Raw genomic sequence first — 12,843 nt, 5'->3', positions numbered from 1 at the left:
ATTGTATAAAGAAGTATAAAGAAGAGCTGGCAAAGACAATTGTACTCGATAACCCGGCATGGGACAACCTTGGAAACAGATGGTAAATTCATCGGTTTATAGTCACAATCATAATTAGCTTTGGAGCAGCTTGTACAAGATTGAGGTGGATAGAGAAATTGGAATTGCATCTGTTCCATGCAGTGTTGCACGCGGTCCGTCTAATTATTTTTTCTATCACGGAGACGATGTGAGTTTTCATTGCAAGATTAAGGCCCGGTTCTTTTGAGAAGATTCTATAGAATCTCAGTCCCGAAAATCCCGAGCCAAAAGAACTCGAATGAACTACCAAAATCTGAATCAGATTCTGCAGAATCTCAGTGCAATTCAAAATCTGAGGAAAACCTGGTTTCTCCCACAATCTCAAGATTCTACCAAGTCCCACAAAAGAAAACCTTTCGGATTAATACCATACCCCTATTGTACCACGTAATTACAGGCAAAATGCCACCGAGCAGTCAACCAAAACGCCCCGCATTTGCGCTCGCTCCCCACCCCGCCTCTGCATCTGAGCTCGCTCCTCAGGCCGCATCTGCGCTCGCTCCTCAGGCCGGCCCCGCCCCGCCGCCGGCAGGCCCCGTCGCCCCGCCGCCGGCAGGCCCCGTCGCCCCGCTCGTCAGGCCGGCCTCCGCCCCGCCCAGCCGCCGGCCGGCCCCGCCCCGCCCAGCCGCCGGCCGACCCCGCCCCGCCCCGCCTCCGGCCGGCCAGGCCCCGCCCCGCCCACCCTGCAGTCTGCCCCACCCCGCTGTGAGCTTCGTTCTTCTTCCCTGTAAACAGATACTATAAACAGATATTGCTGCTTATTTGTTAGATGGATGGATTGATTTGCTGCTTATTTGTTAGATGGATGGATGGATGGATTTGCTGCTTATTTGTTAGATGGATGGATGGATGGATTTGCTGCTTATTTGTTAGATGGATGGATGAATTTGCTGCTTATTTGTTAGATGGATGGATGAATTTGCTTCTATCTAAGGGCAGTACAGACATTTCAACACACAACACTTTCCAGAATCTCAAACTACAATCTCTGAAAAGAACTCAACCACAGATTCTGGGAGAAGCAGATTCTGGGAGAATTTTCCATAATCCTGATTCTCTAAAATCCAGGGTGAAAAGAACCGGGCCTAAATCCATACTGAGCGTGTCAAAACAAGAAAACACCGATCTGCTAGTGTCCACGGTGGAAGGCTAATACGAGTTGAATCAAAGGATAAAAAAGCGCATTTCGGGGTGGATCGCTTTCTAGTTGTCAGCCCTCATATGATGAGGGAAAGAAGGACCACATGCAAACCTTGTTTGATTATAAGTTCCAGACTGATCGTATTGCTCCCAGACTAGGATGTCCTCCTGGCGTACACCGACCCTGGCTACAAGGCGACACGTGCCTTCAAGGATGGGGCGTCGTTCCTGGCGAGTATACTCGGGTGGCTGTTGGGGTCGGTCCGCCACGCCCGCGTCAGTACCCCTCCTCTCCTAAAGTCGGCCTTGTCTCTTGTCAACCCACCTCGGCACCTCTCTCCGAGTCGGACTCGTTCTGCCACCGCATGTTCACTGCACCCCGCCTCACCCATCGGGCTTGTCTTAGAATCGACCAAGCTCCACTATGCCTCGCCTCCACCATGGCGTCTCCTTTCCATAACCTCGCCTTTGCCGCCGCTTCACTTTGCCTCCACCACCGCATCCTCGACGCCGCGACTGCGCCATGGCCACCTCGTCCTCACCATGTCCATTTGCCGCGCCGAGCTGTAACGTACCTTCTCTCTCTCTTGGTCAGATCTGGGAGAAGGGGGAAGGGAAAGGAAGAAGGAGGCGAGGTAGGAGAAAGCAGAGGAAGGTTCGAGGGAGATCAACTCCTCTCGCCGGTTTACTAGTTTAGGTAATACGGAGTACATGATATTCCCCCCACACACAACCACTGCACTTATAACTCAGGCACACCACCAACCCAACTACGACAGATCACACACGCTGTCGCACACACCGCTTCCCGCGTCAGGATGTCCACCCACACTCCCTCCCTCCCTTCTTAAGTTCTTAGCGGCGGGATGGGCGTGCTAAACGGGCCAACTGACTGCTCCCCAAGCAGAGCAGCGCCGGAGGGGAGGACGCAGAATCGGAGAAAATGTCGGAATCGAACTCGTACGAGGAGCAGCGCCGGAGGCAGATCGAGGAGAACCGGCGGAAGGGCGAGGAGCTCCACCTGCACCACCTCTCCGCCGCCGTCCGCGAGGCCACCGCCAGGCCCAAGCCCAAGCACAAGCCCAGGCCGGTTCGTCAGATCCTCTCCCTTCTTCTTCCTTGCCTCCGGTCTTCCATCTCCTTTTCTCCCCTACTAAAAATGTGTGGTGCCGCAGAAGCCCAAGGCCCCGGGCCCCGGCGAGCTCCGGCGGTCCGGCCGCGTCGCCAGCCTCCCGGAGCAGCCCGACTACCTTGCGGGCGCAAAGCGTCGCGACTACCGTGGAGGGTACGAGGCACATGCCGCCGCCAAACAAAAGGCAGAGGAGCTCCAGCGCCGGATTCACGACATCCGCTGGCCGGCCTTCGTCAAGCCCATCATCCACGACTGCGCCAGCAAGTCATTCGCAATGGTATTTTTTTTAGCAAGAGAACTTGTTGCACTGGATGTGCTTCTTGGATCGGATTGGATGTTGATTGATTTGGTGGGTTATGTATATGCATTGTGTTGTGTTGTGACAGGCAATCCCCAAGGACTAAATCAAGTATCTCCCGGCGCACGACGAGGCGGTCGTCGTGGTGGATGAGGCGGATGACGAGTTTCACATGGTGTACAATGCCAGACACAACTTCCTCAGGAATGAGTGGAGAGGGTTCGTCGTCCACCATGGCCTCGCCGATGGCGATTGCTTGGTTTTCCAACTCACAGACAGGACAAGGTTCAAGGTGAGATTTAGCATCATGGTCACCGGTCCATGGATAAAATCGCTCTGCTTTTACTATCAGCAACTCCACGTTCAGTACGATTGCATACATATAGCTTGTTTCAAATGTGGTCGTATGCTACTCCTACATGGGAAAAACCTGTTATGGCTGCATAATAACCAAACTAGACACAAAGTCGTTGTGTAGTATGACAAATTTCCATGTTTTTTTATATATGTCTTAGATTTAGATTATAAAGCAGGTTACGTGCCATATCCATGATTGAAACCAGTGAGCTGTGTTTACATGTTCAAAGATAACAAGTTAGGCCTGTTTTGGTAGCCAATTTTGCACACAGTATGCAGGGAATGATGCAATTGCTCACCGTCAGTACCAGATGCCTTTGTTTAATCTAATGGAAGGGATTCTTTTAAGGCCTGATCATGGGGGGTTCGTTTACTCTTACTGCTAAGTGCACTTTATGTGACTCATTCTATGTAAACGATGCAGGTCTACATAATTAGAGCAAGTTCCGGTTATGGAAATGACAAAACTTCTGATGATGACGACAAACGCTAATGATGCTATGTGCTTCTGAATTGTGATACAATGACCCATCGGGGCAGGTACATTGTTCTTATACAGTTGTTTGCTTAGGTTACAGGATACCTGAATTGAATATTTCTTTATCCTAGGCCGAGGCACTGATTTCATAATTGGCCAAGCTCAGTTTTTTGGATAAAAATTACAAACCGGCTCGCTTCTGAGTTACGACCAAACATAACCATGTTTCCTGCACTGGGGTTGGATGTTTTCGCAAAACGAACTGGTCATTTCTCCCATTTCCCTATTGGTTTGAGATTTCGAGCCTAACATGTGAAACTGCCACCTTATTCTGTTGCTTTATCCTAGCCATGAAAATAAACAGGAAACTGCAGTTTATGTAGGAAGTTTCTATCTTCTCGGCAGTCAAACAGACAAACTAATCATTCGACATCTTAGATGCGCTTGTAGAAAGTAAAAACTGCCGGGATAGTGTTTCTCTTAAATCCGATGCTCTTCGCAAAAAAATTCTGCCTCTCTTGCCTCAGTGAGCTCTTCTCTTGAGACTTGATCAGCAGTTCTGTAGTAGTACTAAATAAAAGGCTCTTGTATAGGTTCTGATTTATCCGTATATATAGATGCTAACATGTCAAATGTCTTCGTTTCTTCTGCAGATTGTTAGAGAAGCAATTTCTTTGCTGATTCTGGAGACTCGGCTGCTGATGTTTCGTGCTGGTTGCATGAAGAGTCGTCGCACTCTCAGTCTCAGTGTAGCAGGATTTTTAACCCAGACTAGATAGTAGTAGTAGGTAACAGCGTGTGCTGCAGACCTTGAATGGGTTGAAACTAAATGCTTCTACTCTCTCCCAAAGAAATGCTTCTTGCGTGATGATGGCGAGTGCTGTATCCTCGTAGCCCAACGCGCGCGGCACCTCGCCCGTGTCCGCGCCTACCACCTGACGTGCCTCCGCCTCGGTGTCCTGCTCCCCGACAGCGAGGAAGGCGAGGAGCAGGATCATGAGGACGGCGATTACTATCCGGAGCTCCGCTGCCACAACGGGGAGTACTACTATGACGGCGGGCAGGAGGGGAGCGAGGAGGATGTCGTGGCGTGGATCTGGAGCGCGGGATCCGCCTCCTCGAGTACTATTTCGGCGGGCAGGAGGGGAGCGAGGAGGATGCCGTGGCGTGGATCTGGAGCGCAGGATCCGCCTCCTCGCGAGTACTATGACGGTGGGCAGGAGGGGAGCGAGGAGGATGCCGTGGCGAGGATCTGGAGCGCAGGATCCGCCTCCTCGAGAACGGACAACATAGGGATGCAGGTGAATTGCCCCCCCTGTATGCAGACGAGGCATTAGAAGTTCATTAAACTTTTAATATGGAGCAATTGTGCAGATTCGTTGATCTTGCAAGATCCAAATACAGAAAAACAATCTATCATATCTTGGATAGGTTTTGCCATAGAAGTTTGGTATGATTGTTGTTGAATGTTTCCACAGAATTTGTTTGTATTATTGTCCTGAGGCATGGGGATGAGTTCTGGTACAAATTTGCTATCAGTTTACTTAAAATAGCTTTTCAACTTTGCTTCCTATTCAATTACGTTCAGATTTTGTGAGATAATCTCGTCCTAACATGTCTCCAATTTTGATTGTGTTTTTTCCTGTGGATTTCAGGAAAGGAGGGCAGCTTCATGGAGGGCTAACAAGCAAGGTGATGCTATTTTGTATATTATCTGTAATTTGTTTCAAAGAAGTCGCACTGATTTCTCTCGATATTTATCTACTTGCAGAGAAGTTAGTCAAAGGCAGGCTTCTGTTAAGACAGATCTAGAACCGGTTGAACAATGCCAACATTGCATAGTTGGATGTCATTCAGGGCTGTCTCAGTTTCATATCGCCCGGAGTTTTGTGATGTCTCCTAATATGTTGATGTCCCGAGGAAAAAAAAATTACAACATTATACTTAGCATACTTAGAATGAGGTTAAATCATGCATGTGTTTAAGAACTAAGTTCAAAATCATGATTTGTTGTTAGTTTCCTTAATTTCTGAGTCGCAAACTCTTTTTTGGGACTCGGGAAATATTTGGTTGTGCTCGATTTGTATTCTTACACCTTTGGTCATCATAGTAATATATATTTTGTCGCAATTCATGGACATTCAATTATGATATCAAATAATTCTTCACTTATTGGTCAATGCATTTGCTAAATTGTGATTTTGACTCATGTTGCCCGTAGCAATGCAAACAATTATAGTGGGTCGACAGTTGAGCAGTTGATAAGGGGGGGGGGGGAGATATAACAACACAAACTAGGAAATATAATGGCACAATTGGGGAAAATGAATATAAACAAAACTAAAAAAGAGAAAGCAAAAAAATAAAAAACAAATGATAAAAAAACGAAAGTACTCATGTTACATGTAGCAATGCACGGGTATCTCTACTATTAAAGGGAATCTGCCGTCGTGATGGTTCAACTAGCGCCTCCTTCCTTCCGATCCCCACTTTCCCGATAAAAAAAAGAGAAACTAGATCTGAAAAAAAACACCCATGACCACGCACCCACGTCACCAACTCTCCCCAAACTACCCGATCGCTCCTCCCTCCCCATCCCTCCCGAGAAAAATCCCCCATCACTATCGCGCCAGCACCACCAGCAGCCGGCGTGCCCACGACATACGCATACCCTTGTCTGGCGTTGTGAGGGGAGAAGGAAGGATGCTCACCTTCACCGATCTGTCATGCCCGGCGGGCAGCGAGGACAAGCCCCGGCCGTCGACGCGCAGCTCTGGCTGGCCTGCGCGGTGAGCATGTGTGCCGTGCCGCCCGTCGGCGCCGCCGTCTACTACTTCCCACAAGGCCACGCCGAGCAGGCCACGGCCGTCGTCGACCTGTCCGTCGCGCGCGTCCCCGCGCTCCTTCCCTACCGCGTCTCCGTCGTGCGCTTCATGGCCGATGAGGAGGTCTTCGCCAAGATCCGCCTCATCCCGATCAGCCACGGCGACCCTGCGGCCGACGTGGACGCCGCCGCCGCCGAAGGGAGGGCGGAGGACGACCGCACCAAGCCGGCCTCCTTCGCCAAGACGAGTAGGTAGAGGGTGGAGGCGGCGGGAACCCAATCTCCTCAAGCGCATGCCAGGACAAGGCATCCATGAGCGCCTCCACATGCACCAAGCCCCATAGGCCGCCATGTCATGCCCTAGGGCGTGCTCAAGCATCAGCCCGATCTTCGCGCAACACCGGTTGTCTATGGACTGTGGGCATCACGGACATCCCGCCAATGACGACACCGCTCGGGCAGATGGCGTGGAACCAGGGCGTAGTCGTGATGGTGTCCCGGAGATGGGCTGCAACCATGCCAGCATGTCTTTCGGCACGCTCAGGACGTCACCCTCCCTCCCGCACCGCTTCGAATAGCAGTGGCACCCCACACGACCCGCAACGGTGTGTATCCCTCCATCACCTGTGTGCGACCCGGCGCTGCACAATCCCGTACGTGAGCATATTCTCAAGACGAGCTAGAAACGATGACCCTTGCGATCGTGGGTTCATGCCGTACATAGCAAGATGATATACAACACACTCGGTTGTTAGCTCATAGCCTGCTTTACATGTCCTGACTGGCAGTTCATACCCGGCTTAGTTAACCCTACTGACTCCAGTTAACCATGCCCCTTGACGATCTTCCTCCATATTTTGAAGTTATTACCTGGTTTACATGTCTATATTGTTGGGCTGTGAGCTAACACCTTTATATTGCATCATAGGCATCCGCTACAATTCGAGGTTTGTACCTAGAACTACCGTATTGATACTTGAGACTATGCTCGCAGAACCACCAGAGCCTTCTAGATAATACATGTTTTGTAGGTTGAGATGACCAACTAACTAGCTGCAACATCACCGGATTTAACAAGGTTCCCTAATTTGCACTGATGTGAGATATGTTTACTCGTCTTTTTATATTTTGATTCTCTTCTTTTTTTCTCCTTCAAGTTGTTTGTTAGATGAGAAGAACCGTGATAATGGGAGAAGAGGAGAGAGGAAGCACAAGCTTTGGGAGTAGGAGGAGGCGCTAACTGGTACCTCCCGTCTTGCATTCATTCATCTTGTGCTTGCAGGTGATGCTAATCACCAACTCATATTAGCTAAATGTTGTTCTTTCTGCTTCACTGGTGAATGTAAATTTCCTCAGTGATTATTCATGTGCTCAGTTTGATAGATCTGTTACAACCTGTTCTACACAAGAAAACAAAAGTGGAGAGACAATGGAGTTAAACCCTGAACTCAAGGTAAGCATGGTGTCAGTACACATGGATTCTAGCATCTGCATGAAAATAAATCATGGTTTGGTAGACGTTCGAATTTTCAAAAGACTTGTTCATGTATGAAGCAATATTCTGGGGTGGATTATAGATTGCATAGTGTGGATTCCAAAACTGAACTACTTATCCTGAAATTCCCTTGTAATGGAGTACATCTAAACCTACTGAATTTTTCCTTTTTTTACATTTTCATGATGAATATTTTCTCAAGTACAGCCTTGTTGAGCATGACTGGAGGAACTCAAGCCGGCGGGCGGCGAGGACAAGCCCCGGCCGTCGACGCGTACCTCTGGCTGGCCTGCGCGGGGAGCATGTGCGCCGTGCCGCCCGTCGACGCCGCCGTCTACTACTTCCCACAAGGCCACGCCGAGCAGGCCACGCCGCCGTCGACCTGTCCGTTGCGCATGTCCCCGCGCTCCTTCCCTACCGTGTCTCCGTCGTGCGCTTCATGGCCGACGAGGAGGTCTTCACCAAGATCCGCCTCATCCCGATCAGCCACGGTGACCCCGCGGTCGACGTGGGCTCCGCCGCCGCCGAAGGGAGGGCGGAGGACGACCGCCCCAAGCCGGCCTCCTTCGCCAAGACGAGTACGTATTCCCTATCCCGTGTCTTTTTGCTTGAATGTTTGTATGCTTACAAAATGTGCAGCAGTTACCATGGTTTGCAGGTATCCGATTCATATGAATTTTTTTATTTCCTTGGTGTCAATATATATATCAACTGCTGCAACTGCGATTAAGCCCCGTCCTTTTCTAACCTCATGATGACTTTTCACCCGTATAGGGCAAAGGAGCACTTAATCAACTTGTGGTGTAGGTTGTACTCAATTGCTTATCTTATATTATGTTTATGTTGTATTTGATAGGCTTGAGGTTGTACAATTAGAGTTCCATGTGCATACTATGGCGTGCTTTGTCGTACTTTAGATTGCAGTTTTCTTTTCACCTTCGGAATGTGTTATACAAGTTTGTTCCCTATTCATTTGCAGCGCTCATACTATTCAAGTGATAAGCTCACCTAAGTGTGGAATATGCATGTACGAAAAAGGGAAAACGGGTTATTCGGAGGGAAGATAGCGTAAACTGTTGATAACATTGTTGGGACAAAGAAGTATCATCTTATTATGGTTGTTTGCATTTTATTTTCTTCTTTCCTATGGTGTTTATTGCTCAATGGATCTTCTGGAATTGTATTATGAGCTCTATTATAATCTCAAGCATGCACAATTTCAGTATAACAACATTCATCATTGAAATAGTCTATTTCATATGTAAAGTTATGTCAGATATTTTAGGCTTTCCTTGAAGAGTTATGATTTTTAAAAATTAATGTCACTAGGCACTAATAACTCTTAAATTATGTTGGAAGTTCAAGCTCCATAGTTTTTTTTGCTGCTGCCTACATCTTCTAGGCGCGTCTTTCTTTTCTGTTGTCATATGTGCATATGAGAACAATGATGATCAATCTTGTGGAGAAACGATCGCCGAGGAGGTTGAGGAGATTGATAGCAAGGTGGAGCATATGACGACTGATGATAGGTCAACTATGATGTTGTGCTAAATATGTTGAGGGTAAGCTATATGGATGAACATGAATATTTTGATTTTGTTGGGATTAATCCATCACTGATCTAGCTTGCCCTCAAAGAATGGTGTGAGCCATGCCGGGACGGTGCTAGGCCTAATTGCACTTTGTTAAGTATGACTTTTGAATTTATTGTGTTATGTGTATGTGTGATTAAGTATTAAATTTATATTGTTAGATACGCGCATTGCATGGCTTCATGTACTATTTTCGCCTATTTTATGGATTGATATATTGTGAGATATGTGTTTGATTTTCTCTAACTTAATATAGGTGTTGACTACTTATTAATTCAAATTAGGCAATTCTGATAGGTAGCATTAAAAGATCGGTACCCTACTGAATACCATGCTTTACAAATTAATGTTGTCAAGCTAAAGGAGACTGTCACCTCTTCCTAAGAGTTTCAGGTGAAGGAGAAACTAAAACATTGTGATATCAAATAATTGTTCACTTAGTGTGAATGAAATTGCTAAAACTTAATTGTTGATATGTCTATTCTGTAAAGTTTGCGTGTGAATTAAGTACTAATGGACAGATGGAGCTCCTTATATTGACCACCGGGGAATGCATAGTGCAAGCGAGGACTCTGTTCACTTTCTCATCTATTTATACACATCACTTAATTATTTGTTTGGTTCACTTACATGTGTTGTCACCCGTAGCAACGCACGGGTATTTAACTAGTTTGTTCTAAAGTCCTAAACTGACGCAAGTGCACTTGATATTGCTCCCTCCCAAACTTCCCACAGTGAGATACACATAACTCCTCCCAAGTCATGGCTCTACTTATAGACTCCTACAGCTGTAACCATCTAGCGGCATTCCCCTTAAAATGCAAAGTAGCCACTCGGACCCACAACTCTGGTTGAACCCCATAAACATCAAAGTATTTCTCACAGCGTGTCTTCCAAAACTGCGGATTATCCCCATCGAACGACGGAGAATCCAATTTCGGCAAGGACCAACTTCCTGGAGTGTGTGCACGTGTTTCGAACTCTCTAGACTGATCTCTAGGACTCAAGGAAAGAGAACGAGGAGCGGAATCGGTCGGAGACATACTCTTGGCCGGAGGCAGCAACTGGGTGGTGACCACCCCGTAAGTCGGGCCTCCGGGATGCGAGATCGCGCCATGGCCACTTGACCCGTGGTGCCCTGGGTTGCCATTGATTGTAGTCGGCTCCGTGTGCACCATCGCATCTCCTCTAGAAGGGGGCAGGGAAAGGAAGAAGGAGGCGAGGTAGGAGAAAGCAGAGGAAGGTTCGAGGGAGATCAGCTCCTCTCGCCGGTTTACTAGTTCAGGTAATACATGATAGCCCCCCACACACACAACCACTGCCCTTATAACTCAGGCATGCCACCAACCCAACTACGACAGATCACACACGCTGTCGTACACACCGCTTTCCGCGTGAGGATGTCCACCCACACCATCCTTGCTTGGTTGGTCGCTGGGCCCTTCATCGATGGTACCATGTCCCTGTAGACTAGCCTTGGTCATGACACGAGCCTCCGCCCTGAGTGTCCACGCCTGTTGGTTGGCCGACCCGTCGCCGCGCCGTGCTTGTCTCCCCACTGCAGCCATAGCTCGCCTCGCTGCATCCGCCACGCCTCTGCCTCCGACTGTAGGTCTAGTTGCTGCGCTACGCTACACATGCCGCGCTTACCATCATCGAGTCGCATTGCCCGCCCCGAGATACCACGCCGACCGGCCGCCGTGCTCGTTGCATCGCGGGTTCACATGCTCGGGGCGCCGCTTAAAGCCGCCCCCACGCGAGCCACCGGCCGCACCACACTTCATCTGCTCCGTACACCTGCACTGGACGACGGCTCCCGTGACTCCATGACCCGCACCTCGCCTCGCCGCACCTACCAGCCGGCCATGAGCCGCCGTCGCAGCTCGAGTCGCCGCCGCAAACTTCCATCCTGCCATCACTTCGTGTGAGAATATGACGCTTGAAGTGTATGCGTTAGCAGGGATAAAGGGCACAAGGCCAAGAAGATTACATGGAGTTAGGATCTATCTTATCTACAAGTTTAAACACAAGAAATATATCCTAACAAGACATCCTCAACTTAAACCTATCCACGCACGCCTACAATGAGATACACACGGTTTATACATGTACCGTGTGTATACGTGATAATACAACGTGTAACACTCCCCCCTCAATCACAACTTATCCAAGTTGAAATTGCGACGAAAAACCTCCAACTGGCGAAGAGTAGAGGTTTAGTAAACCCATCAGCCAATTGATCACGAGTGGGAATGAATCTGATATTGAACAGTTTTTGAGCAACTCGTTGACGCACAAAGTGATAATCAATTTCAATATGCTTTGTCCGTGCATGAAAAATAGGATTCTCATATAAGTAGGTAGCACCTAGATTGTCACACCAGAGGAAGGTAGACTTAGGATGAGAGATACCCAGCTCAGTCCAGAGATTTTGTACCCATATTACCTCGCTAGTGGCATTAGCAAGTGCTTTGTACTCAGCTTCTATACTAGAGTGAGAAACTGTGGGTTGCTTACGTGCAGACCAAGATACCAGATTACTATCAACAAACACAACAAAACCTCTAGTGGATTTTCTATCATCAGGACAACCAGCCCAATCTGCATCAGAGAAGACACTGACTAACATGGAATCAGACTTAGAAATACGAAGACCATGAGTGATAGTGCCTTGTAAATAACGAAGAATGCGCTTGACTGCAGTCCAGTGAACAGAGGTGGGAGCATGCAAGAACTGACAGACTTTGTTGACTGAAAAACAAATATATGGTCGAGTCAAAGTTAAGTATTGTAGAGCACCTATAATGCTACGATAGTTGGTAGAATCCACATCTCCAAGAGGATGACCATCAAACAAGGACAACCTTTCTGAAGTAGACAAAGGAGTACTGGCAGGTTTGCAACCATTCATGTTTACACGTTGAAGAAGATCAAGCAAATATTTTCCTTGGGATAAAGCAATACCATCATCGGTAGAAGTTACCTCAATACCAAGAAAATAATGCAAGGAACCAAGATCTTTGAGGGCAAAGTCCATGCGAAGATCACTGAGAAGAGCTTCAACTGCTTGAACAGAAGAACTGGTAACAATAATGTCATCCATATATATGAGCATAAAAATAATAACCCCACTCCGAGAATAAAAGAAAAGTGAAGTATCACTCTTGGAGGGTAGAAAACCAAGAGACTGAAGCTTGAAGGACAAGCGAGAGTACCATGCACGAGGTGCCTGTTTCAGGCCATACAAAGCTTTATCAAGTTTACACACCAAGTGCGGAAACCTTGGATCCGTATACCCAGGTGGTTGTCTCATAAAGACATTCTCCTACAGAACACCATGCAAGAACGCGTTCTTAACGTCCAAGTGTCGCATGCACCAATTTCTAGAGACAACTATAGAGAGAACCAATCTGATGGTAGCAGCTTTGACAACGGGACTAAAAGTA

The 12,843-nt window shown here is 48.0% G+C and overlaps 1 protein-coding gene and 1 pseudogene across 2 annotated transcripts; one reads left to right on the top strand and one right to left on the bottom strand.

The window, feature by feature from the left end:
• Positions 1-769: 769 nt before the first annotated feature.
• LOC123448471 lies at positions 770-5,658 on the top strand (annotated as a pseudogene).
• A 105-nt stretch (positions 5,659-5,763) lies between these two features.
• On the bottom strand, positions 5,764-11,359 carry LOC123448472. Of its 2 annotated transcripts, none has more exons than XM_045125388.1 (2): positions 10,443-11,359; positions 5,764-7,710 (listed from the first exon to the last, which is right to left on the bottom strand). In XM_045125388.1, exon 2 carries the CDS (start codon positions 6,687-6,689, stop codon positions 6,108-6,110), a length of 582 nt encoding a protein of 193 aa, XP_044981323.1. In that variant the 5' UTR covers positions 6,690-7,710; positions 10,443-11,359; the 3' UTR covers positions 5,764-6,107. The 2 variants fall into 2 exon arrangements, with proteins under 2 accessions (XP_044981323.1, XP_044981322.1); XM_045125387.1 differs by having other exon boundaries at positions 5,764-7,705.
• Positions 11,360-12,843: the final 1,484 nt, after the last annotated feature.

Source organism: Hordeum vulgare, chromosome 4H (assembly GCF_904849725.1).
Source record: "Hordeum vulgare subsp. vulgare chromosome 4H, MorexV3_pseudomolecules_assembly, whole genome shotgun sequence".
NCBI classification, from domain to species: domain Eukaryota; kingdom Viridiplantae; phylum Streptophyta; class Magnoliopsida; order Poales; family Poaceae; genus Hordeum; species Hordeum vulgare.
The sequence above is the reverse complement of the archived record's forward strand: the minus strand, read 5'-3'. Positions and strand labels throughout refer to the sequence as shown.

What these genes read in the sequence shown, in the direction of transcription:
- LOC123448472 (XM_045125388.1), bottom strand. Translation starts at nt 6,689, where the DNA reads ATGCTTGAGCACGCCCTAGGGCATGACATGGCGGCCTATGGGGCTTGG.